We start from the raw sequence: 21,299 nt of genomic DNA, 5'->3' as shown, positions 1-21,299 counted from the left end.
AGAAAGGAAGCCAAGCAACAGATGACACAGATTTTCAGGTTCAGTTTTTAAGCTCTTTTCATAATTTTGAACACATTCTTGCTGTCTTTTTAAAAGATTAAATAAACACTATACAATACAATCATGAGAAGCTGTTTTAGTAATGTATAATAGAATTATTTTTTTAATATTGCAAATCTTTAGGTTTACTTTCTGGCAGGTGTGTTGGGTGACATTATCTATTATGTTTGTCCAGATGCAGAGGACTGACAGTTATTGATAAGAGTGTCCTCTCTGGTCTGACATACAATAGCAAAAGAAAGTCTGTTAGGATATCTTAACCAGGAACTTACTATGCCTTGTCATTGTTTTTGATGTCCAGAGTGTCCCCAGTCAGGGAGTAAAACAAATAGCATTGCTGGTATGTCACACACAGGGAATAACTAGCCTTAGTCAAGTGTTTATGAACAGTTCATTTATGAATTTGTTGAATACATCTGTACACAAACAGCTTGAAATCTGCTCTTCGTGAATATGCTAGCAAGAAAATAAAATGAAAAAACAGATGCATGTAGTTTATAATAAGTAAACAAAACATTTGTATGCTTTAGTAAAACACTGAAGAGTAAAAATTTAAATCTTGTTTGTTCGTGTTAACTCCAGAACATCTTAATGCAAATGATTTGCAGTAAGTGAAATCAGTGAAATAAGTTGTGCTGCTCAGTTAGTTCCTAATCTTACAGCTTGTAAATAATTCTTTGCTGAGAACACTACTGCCTTTAGCAGGCATTGTGTGGGCTGTGGCCAGCTTCATTTCCACTCTGTTCCCAGGAAAGAAAGGAGCAAAGTGCTCTTGCATTTGGCATATATTCCACAGAGTGGATTGGAATAATGATATGGCTAGGGGGAAGACAATGCATAAACCAGATCAAAACAAGTACCTAGGGAATCTTTTAATTTTTTTTCCTTCCATGGTGTTAGGTCCCCAAACTCCTGGGATTTTGGACAGTGGGGATGCTTTAGTAAATGTGCAGTGAGAAAGCTGCCAGATTGAAGATTTCTTTAATGTTACTGTCCAAAATCACCAGCCATGCTTGAAAATAGTTGTTTTTAACAGAACATGCACTCTCAGTTTGTGACTTCTAGCTGCAGGGGGCAGAGCATATGCTTTTACTGCCAAAAAGTTGTTTTGGTTTGGGTTTTTTTATTGTGTTTGTGTCAAACTTCTTTAAGTTATGCTTTTATGTTTCAAGCTCTTTCTGTGTTTCAGTCTTCAAGGCTTGCCATGAAATACATAAATAGCTGCAAAAAAATCCTGAAAGCCTGCAGATTATTTCTGAATCTATAACTGATTCTTTGTATTGTATATAGACTAAGGAGATACTCAGTACGCAGTGGTGTCCTAATTCACTTGGAGAGGGTGTAATTTTCTTTCTTTTTTAAGATTAAATAAGAGAAGACATTTTGGCCCTACAGGATTTGCATGTGGTTGCTTTGTTTATTCAGAATGTGCATCATTCACTCAGCCATGTGGGATAATGAGTCAATCCAGAGAATTCTGAGCACACAAAGTTTATGTCACTGTTGGTGTCACTAGGATATGAAGATCCTGAGTGCTTTTTAGGAGATGTCTAGCATCTTCTTGCATTTGACCATCAGTTTGTGCACTAAGAGACTGGCCCAGGCAGCCCTTTCTTCTTATTTTCTGAAGCTTCACTTAAATCACAATCACAGAGGTCATAGCATACCTCTGTCTGCCTTTGTGGGGTGTCCTGAGTAATTTGCTTTGGTAGCAGAGTGTAAGGTTTGCATGCATTGACTGAAGCAAGGACAGCAGCAGTTTGGGTTGCTTTGAGTGTCATTCTTGGTCAGGGGCAGATGTCAATCTCTTACATAGAAGCAGACAGTTACAGGCATTTTAATAAGCCTGAGGTAACACAACAGGCTAATTTAATACCCTGATTTGAAGGCTGATTTGAAGACTGATTGCATGTAGCTTGCTTTCCTGCAGGAGACCCTGTGCAGTCTCTACTCTGGTGTGGAGCTGCAGGAAAGTATAGAATAAGTCACAGACCTTCTGAGTACTTCTATTTAAATGTCTTTTCATTCTAAGTTCAGTCAGAAGAGAGTTAAAACCCATTTGTCACAGCCAAAGGGAAGAGTTGGCATTATAGCATCTGTTGGGAAGAGGAGTCAGTCCACCAATGGTGTCACTAATTTTTTTGAAGTGGCCCATGCCATGTCTTGGCAGAGTCTTTATTCAAATCTCTGCTTGCCAGTTCCAGATATATTGCTTTTTCTATATGTTATACTTCATTGTCTCCTGATCTGCTTGGATTTCATGATCATGGATGATGGTGTTAAATATAGATGGCAGTAACTGTTGTTGCATAGATGGTAGGGACATCTCAGGTCATCAGCCAGTTGTCATACCAGAAGTGAAAGAGTGATTAATGTGCAGTATTTCAAACAGTAGATTCTAACTACTATATCATTATTTATAGTTTTCTAGTTAGTTAGCAGTGGTTTGTATTTTATTTACTGATCAATTTCTGGTCTTGCAGTTTTTGAAATAGATTTTTTTTTTTGCCCATCCAGTGATGTGGAAAAGACCTTGATTTTTTTTTTAGCTGTCATCAGCAAGAAACAAGAACCCTCAAATTATTTTTTAGATCACACAATTTTTAAGTCATCTTCATTATTAATTAGTGAATTTTCAGAAGCTGGTGGAGGCAAAAATGCATTAGCCATCTGGAGAGATACTGAGTTCAGACTGAATGTTCAAGGGTCAATGTGCAGGCCTTCTCCTCACCCAGGTCTGCCATAGTTGTCCTGAAGTTGGATGGGCAACAAGGAGAGAGACACCACCGTGTATGTCTACATTATGAAATGAGGGCCATCTGCTTCAGTGGGAAATACTGGATAATAGACTGTTTCATGCAAATAGTAATTCACTAGCAATTACTCTAACAGCTAGACACTGAAGGCAAATCTTAAGAAAAACATTCTAAATTTGTCTCCTTGTTGTGATAGATGAGATGAATATGCAAATAAATGAATGGTATGAACATTTTGTACTCTGTCCCGTGCATTACTTAGAATTAATAAATAGGGGCTTGAAGTATGGCTCGTGAGATGCAGAGGTTTTCATGTCTGTCTGCAGCACTCAACCCACAACAGAGCCAAAACTGCTCCTGTTTGATACTGGCAAAATAATACAGAAAATATGAAATTAATATGTTTTAATAGGAAAGGGCGTGACTTCACAGATCATAATCTAGGCCCTAGAGGCTGTTTAACAGCCTGAGCCTCAGCCCATCCTTTTGCTGGCTACCTCCCTTCTACCAAAGTCTTCAGAGGGATATGCATGTTCCTGCAAGACAACAACATTAAACTGCAAAAAAAAAGCATTTGTATTAATATGATGGCTATGTTCATTTCTGCAAATTCTACCTCGGGGGTGGTTGCTCAGCAGAGAGGCAGGACAAGCAGCAGAGAGCAGCAGCACTTAAAACTCCTGCAGCTGAGTCTGCAGGAAGCTTGTGCGCTGGAGCCCTGAAATATGCTTCTCAGCCTGGAGCAGTTTTCAGACCATGTGTAGACATATTGACAGAGTACATAAAAAATGCTTGTACTGAGACTGCCTGTTCTGTGTGTGTTTGGAGAGGAAGGTACTTAAATTTTGAGGATTATAAATTGAGGCGTGTTTACAGTGTCTACAGCTACAGTAGAATACCATTTACAATGTTACCAATCCTTTTGAATTTCTTTTAGTAGTTAGGCTTATAACTGTTCTTTGTTTATTGGGCTTGGGGTTTGGGGTTTTTGGGGTTTTTTTGTTGTTGTTGTTTTTTTGGGTTTTTTTTTACCTGAAGGTGGTTGAAGACTCAAAAGTTTAACAATCTCTAAACAAGGTTATGGTCAGTACAGAACTTCTCTGCCATACAGCTCTTTCTCTACAGAAGAGATCTCTGCCTGATTTGGGAAGCTGTCTGTCCTTTGCCTGAAACATTCCGTATTTAGAGGCAGTTTTGTTTCTTAGTCCTTCCTAAGATCTCAAGGTGCAGACAAAGCACTGCCTGCTCTAAGGGGTTTGGCACCAATCACAGAGCACTTTGTGTCCCACAGTGAAGGAAGCAGGACAGCAGAGCTGAGCTTGTCTTTTCTCTTGCCACATGTAGCTTCTTAGTAATGCTAATTTGCTTTTCCTGTTTAAATATTTCAGAGTGGGCAATCAATAGTAACAAACATCAAAGCTTAATGGGACTGCACAGCCAGAGACATGGGGTCAGTGCTCAAAGACTCTTCCAGAAGGTTGTAGTGGTTGGTAGCACAGGTCTTCTGGGCATCGCACCCAGCTAGAAAGTGTCAGCCTGTGGGATTCATGGGAGGTAGTGTAACCCAGCTCCATTCATGCAGTGACTTTGTAAGAGGATTTAGGTCCTGGAGCTGTACCTTGGATGTTGTATTGAATGCTATAGAGGAACCACATCTCTTTTGCTTTATTGTATAGTGCAAGTGTGTCTACATGCCTCATCCCTTAAGTTATTCTTCCTTCATGTAATTTTTCCCCACTGGACATAGGAGACGGGTTGGGCTATAAAGTTGGGGAGTTGAATATCAGCAGGAAGAGGGTTGTGATTTAAAAAAAAAAAAAAAAAAAAAAAAAATTCACATGATCTGTCCAAAGGTATGTATCTTAAGCTGTTACAGTACTGGATCATGGACATGCAAACCTGGAAGGGACCTCAGGTGGCATATCCCTGTGCCAGGCATGAGAATGATGAAGCTGTAGCTCCACTGTCAAGCACTTGTCTATACACAGGAGTGTACATAGGCACTGTCTGTATGAGTATGGAGCACTGGAGATTTATGGGTGGTGCAGCAGCATATGCTGCTACGATCTTCTCAGGACAAAAGTCTTTGCTTGTATCTCTTTGTAGTTGTCTATCTCACTTCTGTTTTCCAAATATTTCTGTGTAGTTTACACAACCCCAAGGCAAAAGGACTAGCCCAGAGTGCACAAGAGCAAACAACCATGTGTCTCCTGCAGCAAACAACCATTTGGATAGCCTAAGGCAGTCATCAGTACTGGTGCCTTCTGAAGAAAACTTCCTCCTTTGGAGCTACTTCATCATAACCTTCAGGACCTAGGTGGGAACCAGGTGGTCTGAAGTTTTCCCCCTAATTCCTCAATGCTTAGCCTCCCCAACCCTAGAAGAAGGATGCCTCTTCTCTCCTGTGATGTGCTCCTTCTCTCCTGTAAATGTGATCCAGGTGGTGGAACATTCAGACTGTATGGCAATGAAGGTATATTCATACCCAGGGTAAAAAGACCCAGAGTGTAGAAAATATCCTTATTTTGTGTGAGACATTTATTTTGAAAGGAGGACAAAATTAGAAAGATGGCTTTAGCAAAATTGTGGCCAGCTGCAGTGGAAAAATCAACCAAAGTTTAATGGATAGTTAAAAAAAAAGTGAGGTCAAATTAGTGTTGCTGCTGGGTGCATGAACCCACAAGATGAGAGGATGTAGAAGGGAAAGTGCTGCAAAAATACATCTAGCACTGTCCATATTGGTGTTATACATGGTTATGCATATTGGTGTTATATAGTGGAACCAAAACATCAAAAGATATAGAAAGTATAACTAAAGATGTATTACTTGGGACAGACCTTAATATTTACAAATGAGAAACTGAGTAAGGATTTACTATGATGATCATTTACAGCAAACAAGTAAACCATGCAATACCCTTTGAAACAGTAAAATAGAAAAAAAAAGTTTAAATCTATAATTTTAATCAAAAGTTTGTTTCAGTCATTGAAATTCTGTTATTGCTGCTTACAAACATTAAAGTCAATCAAAACATCAGTAGCCTGCAAGATCAATATTTTTAATATGTTTGCATTGCAGTGCTGCAGATTTTTGGCTAATGGATCTCACTTATATTGATTTCCATGGGAAATGTTAGTCTGATACTGAAATAATTTTTTTTAAAAAGCAAGGGATTATTGGTTTGGAATTTGAAGGAGATAGAAGTATAAAAATTGGTTATTGACTGAATTGCTTGGGGTGAATGAACCTTCAGCACTTGCAATAAACTTATAGCACAGAGTGATTACTGAATACTGCGTTAGTCCCTTAAACCTAAAATCAGTCAATATCCTATTATAACAATGGAAATTGTGGTGAAATAGCATAGTGAGTCATTTTCAAAGTAGCAGGATATTCATAAGCATCTACATACATATATGGATGGATGTATTAAACCACATCTGAGATATGCACAACAACTGATTTTCAACCTGATTTTAAATATATTGCATTTATATTGATAATAATGCAAAAGAGTTGATATGAAGTAATTTTTTTAAATCAGTTTAATACCGTTATGGCTACAAAAATGAAAAAAATGCAGTGAGATATCATAAACATATATATATGTACTTGTATAAATAAGTATATTCAATATTGTCCTGGTTCTGAACAAATGCAGGTGATTTTTTTTTTTTATCATGCCTCTCTGTGATACCTGCTGAAATAAATTAGTTATCCAGTCCAGAATAGAATCTGCATTCCCAAACAGAGACTGAATGAGTTTACCACAGTTAGAGCAAAGCTAAAAATATAAATTTTTATTCACAGCTACATGAAAAACATCTAAGTAAAGAGTTACCTTTTGGTCCCTGCTTTAAAAATGCCTTGAGCCTTTGTGTTGCTTTGCACTTGGGACCAATAGCTAAAAATGGGTACTGCAATATGCAAGCTGTTGAGTGAAATATATTTTCACCTCAGCTGTATAAATATTTTAGAAGTGTATAATAGCATGCGATGATAATTCAGTGCCTGTGATAATATGGGAAATAGAAACTGTATTCATGTTTTATTATTACAAAGTCATCTGTGGACATTTTCTGAATTTTTTTTTTCTAATTTCTGGCTTTGCCCATACCTGGTCAGAAATAAATTGGACTAAGTTTTAGTGGTCTGCTTGGATCAAAATGCTGGAAAATATGTCATGTATGGAGCTCAGCAGAAATCTAATAGAGGCAGTATCAGTAGTTGATGTATCATTTTAACTAAAGAGGTCAGACAAGAGGCAGGTTGCTGTATCCTGCTGGAGTCTTGATGGACCAACACCTTTTGGGAACAACTAGTAATGAAGTCTAAAATCTGTCAGTAAACTTATTAATAGGGTCTTGTCATTGACAAGGTACCTCTGTAGCTACTCTTCAAGTCATGTAGTTTCTGGATAATTAGCATACTCCAAATTACTCCAGCCACTGACTTAGAACAGAGAGATGTTGGTAGCAGCCCAGCCCCTCTGCTGGTGTCAGCCCAGCCACAGGCAGATGGGATGATGCAGTAACCTGCCTGTCCCTGCACTGCATGCAACCCTGCACCACTGTGCAGGATCAGTTTTGGGCTGATTTTGGAGCATCCTCTTTATTTCACCTTAACTGGGATCGATTTCCCTTTTCTGTTATTTTTTAAAGCTTTTTTGTTGTTGTTTCATAAGTAAATACTAAAATAACACTTCAGAATATGGCTTTCCATATTTACCAGTTCTGCAGCCCAGAATGCTGTCTGTGCATCTTTATTCCATAATTTTTAAAAGACAGTAGAAGGATGAGGAGTGTTTCTTAAGAACAAAGAACTGATGGAAGATAAAATCCTCATTTGTAAAAATTACTCTGCCTTTAGCTTTAAACTTGTTAACATAACTAGGAAAAAATATATTTTATCTTTCTTAAATATCAGAAGCAGAGATTGAATATGTTTAGGCAGGGATAGTGAAAAAGGTAAGCAGAGCTTCTGGTGCTTAAAATTTCATGTTCTCTTAATGAGGAAAATAAAAATATTTTAAAAGGAAGTAAAAATAATAATATATTCCCCCACTTGCTTTTGTGGCTGTTCCAACCCTTTTCAACTCAAAACGGAGAAAAATATAAAAGTTTGAGCTTTTGTACATTGCTTCAATAGAGCAAGCTAAACTAAGAAATCCAACAGGAATGCAAATTTTTTTCTAAAACCTGTTTTAAATAATGCAGTTTTTATAAATTGTAGAAGTTGTGCTTAAAAAAGAAAAAATAAATAAACACACAGTACCATAGGAGAAGTTTAAAAGAGCCAGAATTAAGTGGAATGAAATATTCTTGGTAGTTATCCCATTTCACCATCATGAATTAAGTGGAAAGGAAAATCAGTAAGTGCATCAAAGGTCCTTTGGCAGGATCACAAGTGAGTCTGGAAGCCAGAGGTGACTTGATGCTACTTAGCAGGACCTTAAGAGCACAGAGATTAAGAACTTTTTCCCATATTCAGTGCCAGCATGTATGCACTGTTTTGCTCTCTGGTCCCCTTGGGGTGGTAATTCCAGCAGGACAGAGGTGACCCTGGTTGTAGAGATGTTTGCCATTGAAAACAATGTTGGGTGCTGACTCTGGCAGCCAGTACAAATTCGTTGTACCTGTGGTAGTGAAACAGCTACAGTTATTTTCATAAGCTGCCTCTATGAAATGAAAATAATGTGTTTTTTGTAGTAATTGTTTTCAGTTGGGTTTTTTTCAGTTCTGTGGTTCCAAAACTCAGTAAAATACTTTATAAGATGGTTGCCCAGTTTTCCAGAGCAAGGAACCCAAACAGCTACACCAGGAAAGTTACCTGTTTTGCTGGAAATGTTCATAAGAAAGGCAGGGGCTAAGCATCAGAGCTGGGAGTCTGCAGATTGGTGTTTCACACTCCAGCAAAGCTTCTCAGGATCAGCTGTAACTCAGACAGGGCCAGGCAACACAATTTATGGCTGTGTACCTTAGTTTCTCCAGACACCAGTATTGTGCAGTCTTTGCTGAGCCTCCATGAGGTGGTCCTGGAGATCATGATGGTCAAGTATCTGTGCCTGCAGACTTTTCTACATCTGAGTCAGAGGCATTAAGCACTTTAACATCACTTGTTCTTCTTATTATTTAGAATAAAGAAGCAGAATGGGGAACCAGTTCACCTTGGGAGGGCATTTACAAACTGGGTTTAAACACAAGGAAGCTGTCAAGGGGGTGATGGGAAGAACATAGCCTTGCATGCTGGACTGTTGAGGTAACCTCGCCACAGAACCCTAGGATCAGTTTCCCACTCAATAAACTGAGTATAAATGGAGTCAATTATCAGGCTTTAGCTGTGTAACTTGCCTTGATATTAGTGGGCACTGTGGGACTAAAACTTTCAGCAATGTTGTGCAGATTTAGGAGTCACTCTCTTGGAAATGTTGAAAACATCATATTTTTTTGCCTTTGTTTTTGAATTCTGTGATTGTATACCAAACTGGTCATAATAGAGGAGATCAATTTGATAATCTTGTTATTCATTTAAAAAAGATAATACAGGCTGCAATGACTTCAGAAACACAAGCTATATTGGAAAAATATGCAGAACTCCTACAACTCTTTTTTTCTCGGACTAGCAAAGCTAGTCTCTTTTTTTCCCTGAGTAGCATGTTCCTCAGCATTATTTGAAATACATACTAAATTTGTAATCTGGATAAGCTACATCTGCTTCATCACCCTACTCAAGTACACTAACTACATGCACAGAAATACTGAACTGGCATGTCAGAGCATGAAAGACTGTGTCTTGTGTTTGCATTGTCTGTATTGTTCATTGTGTTATATAGGTTCATTTATTTACATAGATTATTCTTGGAAGGTGATATATTTACCTCACCTGGCATAGAAAAATGTTGTTGGGAAAATGACAAAAGCATGGGAAAGTTCTGTAGAGACCTGTTTTGTGTCTCCAGCATTCGGATGTTTGCAAACACACTTATTTGGTGGCAATGCTCACCTCAGGAATTTCTCATCAATTTTTGTAAGGTTTTTCATTCAGCTAGATGGGTGGGCAGGCAGTGCTTTAACTGCAAAATTTTTAAATATATTTTAAATATATTTTAAATATATTTTAAATATATTTTGGAAATCTTACAAGCATCTAAAGACCTTGAAGAAGAAGTCCAAATTACAGCTTTGGCATGGTGGCATCATCTTGATCATCAATAATACAGCTTTAGGTAATTATTCTTTCTTGTGTCAGTAATGCAGTTTTGTTTCTGCCAGAGTGTAGGAGGTATGGCTCCTTGGCGATTGTCACTAGGTGACAATGAGATGATTCACCTTTTTCTTAGGGTTTATTAGGACTTCTCTTATTAACCTGGAATTGCTAAAATTATGATGGAGATTAACATTTTCTTAAGTGATGGTATTTTGGAACAAAATGTTCACAGTAGCCCCAGTTCAGGGAAGTTCTCAAAACAGGATGCTGCAGGAAACTGAGCACTGTTGCATCATATTGAATTTAATGCATGCTGAAATGTTGCATGGGTTTGAAGCAAAATTTTTGGGTCTGTGAGCTTCAGTTGGGTTTATACTTTCATATGTGCAAATTAATTAATTTGTAATAGAATTGCTAATTCCCTGCTGTGTGATATGCTGCTACTTTTTAAATCAAGTCTTCTGGACAGGAAGTTTATGCGCACCTGAATAAGAGAGGTAAATGTGTGCCTGAATAAAATAGGTAATCTGTGTTGGTTCAGTGAGTGTTACTGTTGTGAGTGTACTAAAACACAGTACCTCCATGACAACTGAGCTATCTTACGGTCCTACCCAACAGCCAGTGTTCAGCTTGAAGCTGAAAGTGTACAATGAAATATAGGTATGGTAGCTAAGCAATTGAATACAAATTTCTGAACTTTTTAGGTTTTGGGAATTTAACAGCTTCTTTGAAAATGAAATCAGAAATACCATGTGGTGATTGTACTGCTGTGTTGTGTTGCAGAAATACCTCCAGAGTCATGCATGGGACTACATCACCATCTCATATATCTCCTTCTCTCTCCTCCACCAATACCTCCTTTCTGTTGTAATGGGGGAGAAATTGATTGCAAATGTGTTTCCTTGACCCCCTACTCCATATGTGTTAGCACCTAACCTTCTACAGTCTCATCTGTATTTACAGTAATTATATGCATAATGTGGCATATTATTGTCTGGACTTCCTGTTTAATCAGTGCAGAGCTTCTTAAAAGTGCAGCTGAAAAGGGCAAACAAAATTAAAGATTTATATACCAAAACAAGTTTGATTTTCTAAGCTCCCAGCATTCCAACATACAGAGATTTGTTCCACCAAGTTTTGCGATGGCTTGCAGATGGGCAATGATTAATCAGAGAGCTGACTGTGAAGTAGCTTGCAATTAAACGGAAAAGCTCTGAAGCATGCTAATTGAATCAGAAAATTAGAGACACTGAACAGTAATTGACTATTTCTCATGCAGCAGGTGCCAGGCCACTCAGCTGTGGAACAAGGTATTTAAGGCACATTAGCACTAGGAAAAATATTTCTTGATATGGAACAGTCAGATTTTCTGCTCATTTTCACCGTGGATGTCAGAACACACAACTGTGATATCTAGAGTCCGTAACCCATGTTGCAAGAGTTTGAGCAGTGGGGTCATCGTGAACCTACATTTATGCAGTGTCTTGAATCAGGCTCAAGTTGGGGTATCTGAATAACTTCCTAGCCTTTGGACTAGTAATTTCCTCCTTTTTCTTTTCTTAAAAAGTAAAGAGGACAAGGCTTTTAATGGCAGCATCCAGGTCGTAGGCTAATAGCTGCTTCCAGACTCCAAGGACATCAGCTCTCTGTCTGGGGAACCTTCTCCATAAGGTGGGGTGATGTTTACTTATCTACTGCTGTGTCTTTTGGGGTCTGTCCTTGAAAAATGATGGGTGGACACTAGGTAACACTAGCATGTGTTTTCACTACACCATTCTTCTTCTCAGTCTTTACTGGGGAAAAAAATGACTTTTTTTCTGTTTGCCACTTATGAATGTGGAGATAAGTGGAGTGTGGATTACTGAGAATCTGTGAATTTCTTTAATAAAGTACCTTCACTTTTGTTTCATTTTTCTGCACATTTAAAAAATTGAATGTTTCTAGTTAAATATTAGTTGAGGGCATATATAAACTATATAAATCTAATACTGCTGTGAGCTTAAGAGATGCATAACACCAGTTCATATCATGTCTCAGCATGAGTTTATATCTTCTAATTAGTACCACCATTTTATTGAGAGCACATGCAATGAAAGTTTGTTTGCCATGCCAACAGGGACTGAAGCACGTATAGTAGTTTTGCTGTAGTAGAATGATGGTGCAGTATGAGCACAAACGACTTATAGCTGAGCAGTAGGTAACCAAAAAAGAGTGGGATTTAATAAATGAAATGGTGAAGAGTTTTTACAGAGATATAACCATTTTCAAATTAGACTGGGTAGGGCGCATGATTTCTTTCATCTCAACTAATTAGAGCTTGGTATGCTTATTGGTGAATAAAAAAGAAAGTATTAAAATACAAATGCACTGCATCATATTACTCTGGTATCAAGAAGCAGAATATTACAATATTCAAATGCTAATCATATAACTTAGCAGATGACTGCAGAAAGTCATGTATTTGAACTGAGACATAAATTATAAATTGTAAACAGTGCATAGGGGATATGTTATAACTGTGTCTCATTTAAATTAAGGCAGAAAGTTTTCTCTGAAGCAGATTATGTGCCTTCATTAAGTTTTAAAGTATCTTCTATAATGTTTTATTAAGATCACTTGGCACAGTGTTTCCCAAACTGGATGTTAGCAATATGTACTGGTGGAAATGGCTGCAGTGATAGAGGTGGCTCAGGTGCATTGCTGCACTCCACAGCTTTTAACAGCACATTTCCTAGCCAAGTGCTAGTGCACACACACCAGTGTCTTTTCCATGTAATGCCCCTCCTCAAAAGTCCTCATGCCTTTGCTCTCTGTACTTGAAAGCAGCTCTAAAACATTTACATGATCAATGTTTATTGCTGGAGGGATAAAGTTTGCTCTTGCATGGACAAGTGAGAACATATCGATCATTTTATTCTATCTGCTATTTCTAAATTCAGTGTACCTCTGGAGTCAATAAGTGAGATCGAGAGCATATTCTCTTTTTGTGTGCCTGCTTGTAGCTTGTTCTCAAGATCCAAGATGCATTTTTGATTAATCACGAATGCTCTGAGGTCATGGAAAGCAAATGTGTTTGTGGAGTGTCAGGCTGATGCTGTCAGATAAATGTCTTAAGCTTAGCCAGGGTTCATGCCCCAGCTTTAGGCTGTGCCAAACGTCTCCCCTTGTTGATAACAGCTACACTGGCAGCAACTAAGCTGTTTGTTCACTGAAAGGGCTGACCTTGCCATGTGAGGCTGGACTCAGGTGAAAAAAACACCAGCCATGTTTTAATTGAAACTTTAAAAATATTAGCCTTGTGCATTTTACCCATCTTCAATGCAGATGAAATCTGTATTCCCCCTTCTTGCACAGGGGTCTGTCTGCTTGGCTTCTCCAGTGTCTACCTAGCTGGTCCCATGGCTGCAAGCCACCTTTGATAAATTCTGCATGTTCAGAAAATTTCTGACAATGTATTTTTGCACAGGGCCCAAAAAGGAAAGAAACCCTGCCAACAAAACTAAAGATTTTTAGGGACAGTTCACATTTTGGTTCCTAGATTCTCCCATAATCTCAATGTGGTGGCCTGGAGAGGGTGTGGTGTATGATTAGTGGTGCCTCCCTTCATCCATGGTAGGCTTTTAGGTTCACCTTTTGCTAGGCCATGGTGGTTGGTCCTCTCTAACTAGTTGTCAGCCACAGACAGGAACAGCGACATGATTGCAAAGCCAACACGTGAGATGCATGAAGGAAGCCTGGTTTGTAGCACAGAACGCAAAATGATGGATCATATGGTGGTGCATAAATAAGTGAAAACTCTCAGGACTACTTGGGGGCATTTGTTATAAACCACCTCAAGTCATTGCTTTTGCTCCCTCCCATTTCCCCAAAAACATGTTTGTTCTCTGCTCCAAAGATTATGTTCCACTTTCCTCTCAAGAAGTTCATACTGTCATGGGTAAATCATCAGGGCTAATTAGACACAACAATGCTGCAAAAAGTTTTTTAAAAAAATATGCAACACATCTGTCATGAAATCCCACCAGACCTCTTGGAATGAGGTATTTTTAATATTTTATGCTGAACACAAAATATCTTGAGGAAATGGTTTTATATTCTGTACCAAAACAAAACCTTCAGTGTCAAACAAGTAATACTGTCTAAGAAGCCCTTTAGATGCCAATATTTCAAATTGCTCCATTCCTAAAACATAAATTTCATTTTAATAAAATGTACTCAGTATAGAAAAAAAAAAAAAAAACAGGGAATAATAAAGAAAGTGGAATGTATGTTGGGATTTATTTGAAGCCCAGAGTGCACTCTGATACAAGAACAGACATAAATGTTTTACCACTGGTCTTACAAACAGATTTTTTTAATGAGATGTTTTCAGCTAACATCTAAATAAAAATAAATGTAAATATTTTTCTCTTTGAACTAATTTTAAATAAATTGCTGTCTGATTTTGTCCCACAAATAACTTTGTCTTCTTTAAAACAATATTTAACATAGAGGTTTAAATCATGTTCTCTGTGGTCTCCTAATAAGTTATTAATAGTTAAATGTTTGTGGTTTGCATAATTTGTCTATACAGGAGGGAGAGATTATGCACGTGAGAGACATAGAATTGAATACTTTGAATGGCTAAAACTTGAGCAAATCCCTATTTCATGTTTATTCTTGGTGGCAGGTCACATATTAATAAAATAAAAATATGAATAAAATTAATAAAAATACTTACTTGAGTGCCAGGAAAATGCAGTTAATCAAATTCCATGAATCCCAATAAAGTTCCAAGTCATTCGTCTCAATACTTAGCCTGAGACATGTTCTTTAAATAGATCGGCAATCCTTATTAAAAAGAGAAACATATCTTGCTTGGCACATCTGCAAGTATTTCTGTATGATGACCTTATTATACCTGACATGCAAAAATATATCTCTTTTCCAAGATGGGGTTTGCATACACCATTTCTGCGGCTTTTTTACCTGGGACAGCTACTAGCTGCAGTTGGTCCCCATGTGTGTTCTCAGCTCCACTATTCTCCACCTCTTCTTAGGAATCGGAGTACCATCACTGTGCAGACACTCTGTGTGAGGAAGGGGCTCAGCAGTAGATTCAGCATATGCAGAGAAGGTCTGTGCATGCTGCAGAAGTGAACCTGAGCAGGTCATGATAGCTGCAGTGATATGGGAACACTTTACACTGTCCAAATCATGGTGGTCATTTATGTCAGCTCTGACAGAAAAAATTATATGTAAAAAATTTATATTTTCTTGTTGATATGTTATTTTTATATAAGTGACTATTCTCATCTCAGCTGGAAAAGCAGAGTAGAAATGGTGGACAAAGAAAGAAAGTTATCAACAGAAGTAATCAAAGAAACAACGGAAGTCTTTTGTCAGGAAATTTAACAGTACAGTTGTGCTGAAGGTCTCCTGCAAACATTTTATTGATCCAGGTACTGCCTCAAATTATTCCTTACAGGGAATGCAGCATTACGTAGCATATTTAATGTTTGGATTAACTCATCCAAGTTATGAATTGCATTCTGCTTGTTTTTTCTTATTATTAGTCCTGTCCTATTTCTTCCTGGCTTGTAAATTGTTTAACTGAGCTACTGAATCAGACCATAGCCAGATAAGAGGAGCAGAAATGTTAAAATGTAAATAGTATAGGCAGTCATATCCCGCAAGTGAGTTTGTCACTGGTGTAAGCAGATTTCTTCAGCTTCAGAGGATAGCTCAGAAACCCTTCTATCTGTGTATTTAGGGTTTGTCCAAGGAGCAGTTGTGTTAATGAGCTGAGTTCTGCCTGAAGGGTGTGCTTGGGAGCTCTGGGCAGTGTGGTACCAAGGTCCTCTGGCTTCTCCCAGACTTGTTCAGAAAGTATGTTCTTACTTCAACATTTAAATGTATTTGTATTTGGGGACTGTGTGATTAAGGAAGTTGCTGAGTTTCACAGACAGCATTCACCTGCTCTTTTAACAATGTTAGTTCGGATGCCATCTCATTGCCCTTCCATCTTGAAGTTCATAATTGATTCCCTTGCAAACCAAGTTAATTCAGTCCACAGCTGGATTTTAATTAGACATTAAGAGAAAATAAGGGCATGACACTTGTAGTCAGAATATGGCCTTCGTGTATTCTACATGGGAATGAGTATTTGTGCATTAGCCCCTCAGCACAGGCAAGAAATATTTGCTACATCTGAACTCTGTGAGAAAGGTTGGCCATCTTCTAGCTACAAAAGAAACTTAATAAAGCTAATGAGGAAACTTGGAAAGTGTACAACATCACTGTGCTCCAGCATCACTGATAAACATCAGTGAAATCAGATTTGTAATGGAGGTGTCTGATTTGTTTAGTATAAATGTAAGGGACCTACCTCTCTCTTCCTGCAGAGCATCTGTGCTCTCTGAGGCAGGCTCTGCTTTTCTGCAAAAGGAGAAACAACAAAGTAGTTTCTCATCCCTTCAACTAGTCAAGGCAAGTGAAGGCAAAAGGAGAACATACATTCAAAGGATGGAAATACAAACCCGTAAGGTTGTGTGCCTGGAGAGGGGCAGCAGTATCTTTCACCTCTGAATGTACATGCCAAGGAGGGCTGTCAGTATTTAATCTGTCCTGAGTGTGAAAACAAAATGTCAGCCTCCTTTCTTGTTTCTGTTGTCCATCTTTGCTGGGTAGAAGTTCAGAGCTTCTGTAGCTGCCTGCAAAAGGCATTTCTGAACAGCACCAACAAAATGGGGTAAGCCACCAAAACAGGTGTCCACAGTGATGTGTTGATGGTGAAAAGCTGATGACTGTGTTTTTCAAGCAGTTTTGAGCTGGTCTTGTTAAGGGAAGCCACCGGGTATTAGGCAGAGCTTCATGATGCCTGGTCCGACTTGGCATTAGTACATGCACTGGGTCTGCCCTGACCTTAGCATGGTGTTTTTAACGTGTTTGTTAGTGTGATTACTTCCCTGAAAACTGGTAACTGTAGGCTCTGTAAGCACTGTGCTAAGTCCCCTCATGTCCTGAAATCTAGAAAACAAGAAAGGCACAAAACACCACTGTATGGTGTGACGGTGTTTGTCAAAAGGACCAGCAGCCTAATTATTCTCATTCTTTGCAGGCATTTCAGCAAAGGAGAGCTTTATTGAGGAACTTGAAGTAAGTTCATCAAGTAGGTCTGCAGAAGTTTATGGAAAAAGATTGCAGAAGTTAACACTTAGAAAACTTGCACTTGGATGAGCTGACTGCAGGCAGGAGTGAGTTTGAAATTAAATTGGGCAGGAGATAGGAAACTCAGATATGTCTGAGTTAGTAAATAAAAGTGCCTGAGAACAGCCCTTGTGACTGCCTCTGCTTTTGTACTCCTCACAAAACGGCTGATGCATCTGTGCCCATACCCAAGGGATGCTCTTTACACACAGTTCTGGAGTGAGGATTTCCCCAGGTCTGTTTTCCAGAGGCAGCTTGGTGCTATCACACTGTTTTGGGGCTGAGGGAAGTTTAGTTTGAGGACAGGCACAGGTCATTCAATGCCAGCTGGATTCAGTGTTCAACAATGTTCTCCCTTGTGTTAAATTTATCAGCATAAAGGAAGTCTCTGAACTCTGAAAGGAAAAAAACTTCCTTATGCGAGACATGAACAAGAAAGCAGAGCTGAAGAAAAAACCAAGAGTGCATGATCAAAGCTCTAAAATATGACGAAAGGTCTTGATAATCACACTCAGGAGGAGTATGTAGTTACTGTCTAGTCACAGAGAGTCTGGTCATCAGTGCTGGCTTTAACAAATCAGGTGAGAATGGTGTTAGAGGTGTATCACAGGATTTACACAACAGTGGCAGACAAAGTGAACCAAGTGTGAGTACCAGAAAATAGAGAGTGAGATTTCATGTCAGTGAAAAGACCCTACATTTTATATTGGATTTTTACCTTTGTTTTCAATGACCATTAAAGATGGTCGTTAACATATGACCATATATGACATATATTTAGCAACAGAAGACATATATTTAGCAACATAAATGCAACTCTTTCAAAGATTAATTTCTTATTATGCTTATGTAAATTTTACAAGTTGATTAAGTTTTTGTAGTTATGTTTTGGCTTATAGCAACATCTTTATCAGCAGCATAATTCATTCTGTAGCACTTAGTATGGCACTAGAGAGAAGTAACACAATTTCTTAGAACTAATTGGCTTCACTATGTAGTTCAAAAATCTTTGACATCTAGTCAATTCGTGCTCACAGAAAATGCACCACGCTAATAAACTCTGATCTGATATCAGCTGTATTGCCATTAAATTTAAATGAATGCATATCCAACCCATATGATTCTAAAACTGTATATCACAATGTAAATGCTAGAAAGATGAGATTCAGTAGTGAGGCCTGTTTTGTCCATCAGGGACATGTCTATCTTATGGAAATATGAAATGAATTCCTTGAACCATATCTGTATTCTCACACATTTTAGGAAGGAAAGAAGTGTGCTATAAGTTTCCTCACAAATGAATATTTTTGGGTATATAGTTTTGGGTAAGTGTTAAACAAAAGACAGGCTGGTAACAACTGAAGAAAGGTGGAATTGTAAAAAGCAGGAAATTTACTTGGGGTTAAAAGAAGAAAAACATTAATTTTTGTTTTACATTTAAGGTTTAGAGAAGGCAAAATATGGCATCAGTAACTGTAGTAATTTATTTTTTCTTATTTTAAATAGCTGTATATTACATGTTTGTTTGGTGCCTTCAGTTATTAAGAGCTGCTTCGAGGATGGGCAGTGATGGCAGTTTCATCCCTACCTTTCTAATCTGTCCTGGCCCCTCCAAGCAAATGTTAGCACAAGTGACAGAAATGGAGACAAGAGAGTGATCAATGGGGCTTAGGGAAATAGCATCAATGGTAGGGTGGAAAAAGACGAGGGAAAGGAAAATACATCTTTCTGAAATCAGCTGCAAGCAAGAGTCACTGCTTCCAGAAAGCCTTCCTCAGGAATCTACCAGTGGAGGGACCTAATCTGCTGATGCTGAGAAGCACTGTAGTGCTGGGTTACCAAACTTCTGACATTTAATTCAAGATTTTCACTGATGGCAGTCTGCATCATCCTTTCCATTTCAAGAATGCAGAGAAAAATCTCTGCAGTAGCAGAGTGGTTGTTAGAGTGCACAAAAACTTTTCAGAAATAGGCATGTATAAAATGCCAAATCTAGCAATAAAACATCTGTCTTTGCTTTATAGCAGTATGATGATTTTGGTGGTTTAAACTACAGAAATGCCTTTGAGATCTTGACTACTCAACAGAACTGTGCTGTACCATGCTTCACTGCTTTTCACTGTGGGAAAGAGAGTATGAGTGGTGCCTGTGGACCGATAAAAGTTTCTCTTCATAATGAGATATAAGCTGAAGGCAAGCAATGTTTTATCTTTACAGATTACTTTCACACTGCAATGTTTTAGGCTGATTTTCATCACAAATAAAGTTAATGGATTATTTTACCAGTGCTATTACATACACATGTCCAGTGTCTTGCAAGCCCAGAACAATCCGCATACCTTTTCAAAAGGTAGCTGCAGGAAAGTGGAAAAGAGACCTGAGGCATTGCACCTTATTAAAATGTAGGCTGAATTCCTTACAGATACCCACTCAGATATCTTGTATAATCTTCTATCGGGCTTGTATCTTGGCTTCAGTTTGTATGACATTGCATGTTTTGAATAGGACAAAGGCGCACTGCTGTCAGTCCTGTTTCAAGCCCAGTATTTATCTGCTTCTTTACGGATGCCATTTTTTATCTGGTGTCCAGAAAAGCACACCTCTGCCAACACACCATTTCCCAATACATCGCTCTTTGGCTTGCATGATTTCTGGAGAGACAAGCTCAGACCTGGATGCTTTTCCTCGCTGTGGTAGAGAAAAGGGATGTCTCTGGTGCCTGCTCTGACAAGAAGGTTGATTCATGTGTAAATTACCAGTTGCCCTTTATTTGCTTGGTCCATGGGGACATATACAGATAAAAGGCTCAGTGGGTCAGAGCTGAGTGTGTGCTGGTTTCTCCCATCGCCACAATGACAGGGTTAGGGTTGTTGTCAAAGATTATCAGACAGGCTCTGATGTCTTACCATTACATAAAAATAAAATTTGGCACACAGGAGCCTTTTACAGCATTTCAGCTGTGTGTGCATTTTCAGGTGCATGATGTCATCACCATCAGCCTTCAATATCAGGACTTCGGCTGTCTATAAAGACAGGACATCTGTCTTTATATTGAAATGCTTTGCTTTAAATACCTCTTCTACACAGAGAGGGAGTGTGCCCCAGGCTTCTTCAGCCCTCTACAGGACAAAAAAAAAAAAAATTTTATCTGAGCAAAATCACTTCTAAAATCATATATAAAAAAGTAACAGAGGGAATGTTGCAGTAATTTTGAACTGAAGCCCCTTTAGTGTGTGATTTTGCATGCTTGTAATTCCCAGTCATGGCATTGAACAGCTCTCAAATACTTGCAACACCCCGTGTTGTGTCTCATTTAATAACATAGTTATAGTATATTTGTCTACTTTACAAATGTATTTGTACTGGCATATAAAGTGTGCAGCAGCTGGGAGCTGTGTGGGGGTGGCAGAAAGTTATTTGATCTACAAAATCAGTTACTTGTCACTCAGTTGCCTTTCACTGAAGCATAATAAAGAATCATTATGGGCCTATTAGGCAGTGCTGATGTGAATGCATTTTATGTGCCATTTTCAGATCAACAGTTAACCATACAAAAGTAAAGTTGTTAAGTATATCCTTCTTTGTTTAAGAAGGCAAATCATAAATCAGGCAGAATATTAAGCTTATGAAATGTAAATTTGAGACCCCAAGGGTTTTATCTATTAGGTCAGCTTCAGATTAGGCATCAGGCCTATCCTTCACTTCAATAGCAAGCAGACAAAGTCATCTGTGCTAGCTTTCTACTTTTGTGACGGTGTTATGAATGCCTCTTAAAAGGTTTTTGTGGGGGGGAAAAGAACAAACCTTTTAATATATTTTGAAAACCTTAGAAATTAAATGGCTCAGACTGGATTAGGAGAGTGAGGGTTTAACTTGTTGCATATGCATTTTATATTTCCCATGAGAATTCTTTTCTTCTTCATTGTTATTAATGATATCCCATTTTTGTATATAATATTGATGCTATTGGTATCACTTAACAGCTTTATTTGCCAGACAGAACCTGTCTAAAAAAAGAAAGTTGTTAATACTAATATTTTGAAATTCTCCTCACATCCCTTGTTACTCTTTTAGTTACTGAAATTGCA

General features: G+C 38.2%; 1 protein-coding gene across 7 annotated transcripts in view; it reads left to right on the top strand.

Moving 5' to 3' along the window:
- Positions 1-21,299, top strand: part of FAM172A (family with sequence similarity 172 member A) — a 264,470-nt gene that overhangs the window by 220,200 nt on the left and 22,971 nt on the right. The window contains exon 13 of one of the 7 annotated variants that reach the window (XM_054003616.1): positions 17,123-17,275. The exons of the other annotated variants lie outside the window; for them this stretch is intronic. Coding sequence (XP_053859591.1) covers positions 17,123-17,241 — 119 coding nt within the window. The 3' untranslated portion in view covers positions 17,242-17,275. Of the gene's footprint in view, positions 1-17,122; positions 17,276-21,299 lie in introns of those variants that run through there. 7 annotated transcript variants of the gene reach the window in all.

The sequence above is a fragment of the Vidua macroura genome, chromosome Z (genome assembly GCF_024509145.1).
Source record: "Vidua macroura isolate BioBank_ID:100142 chromosome Z, ASM2450914v1, whole genome shotgun sequence".
Classification (NCBI taxonomy): Eukaryota; Metazoa; Chordata; class Aves; order Passeriformes; family Viduidae; genus Vidua; species Vidua macroura.
This window is presented reverse-complemented; position numbering and strand designations above follow the sequence as displayed.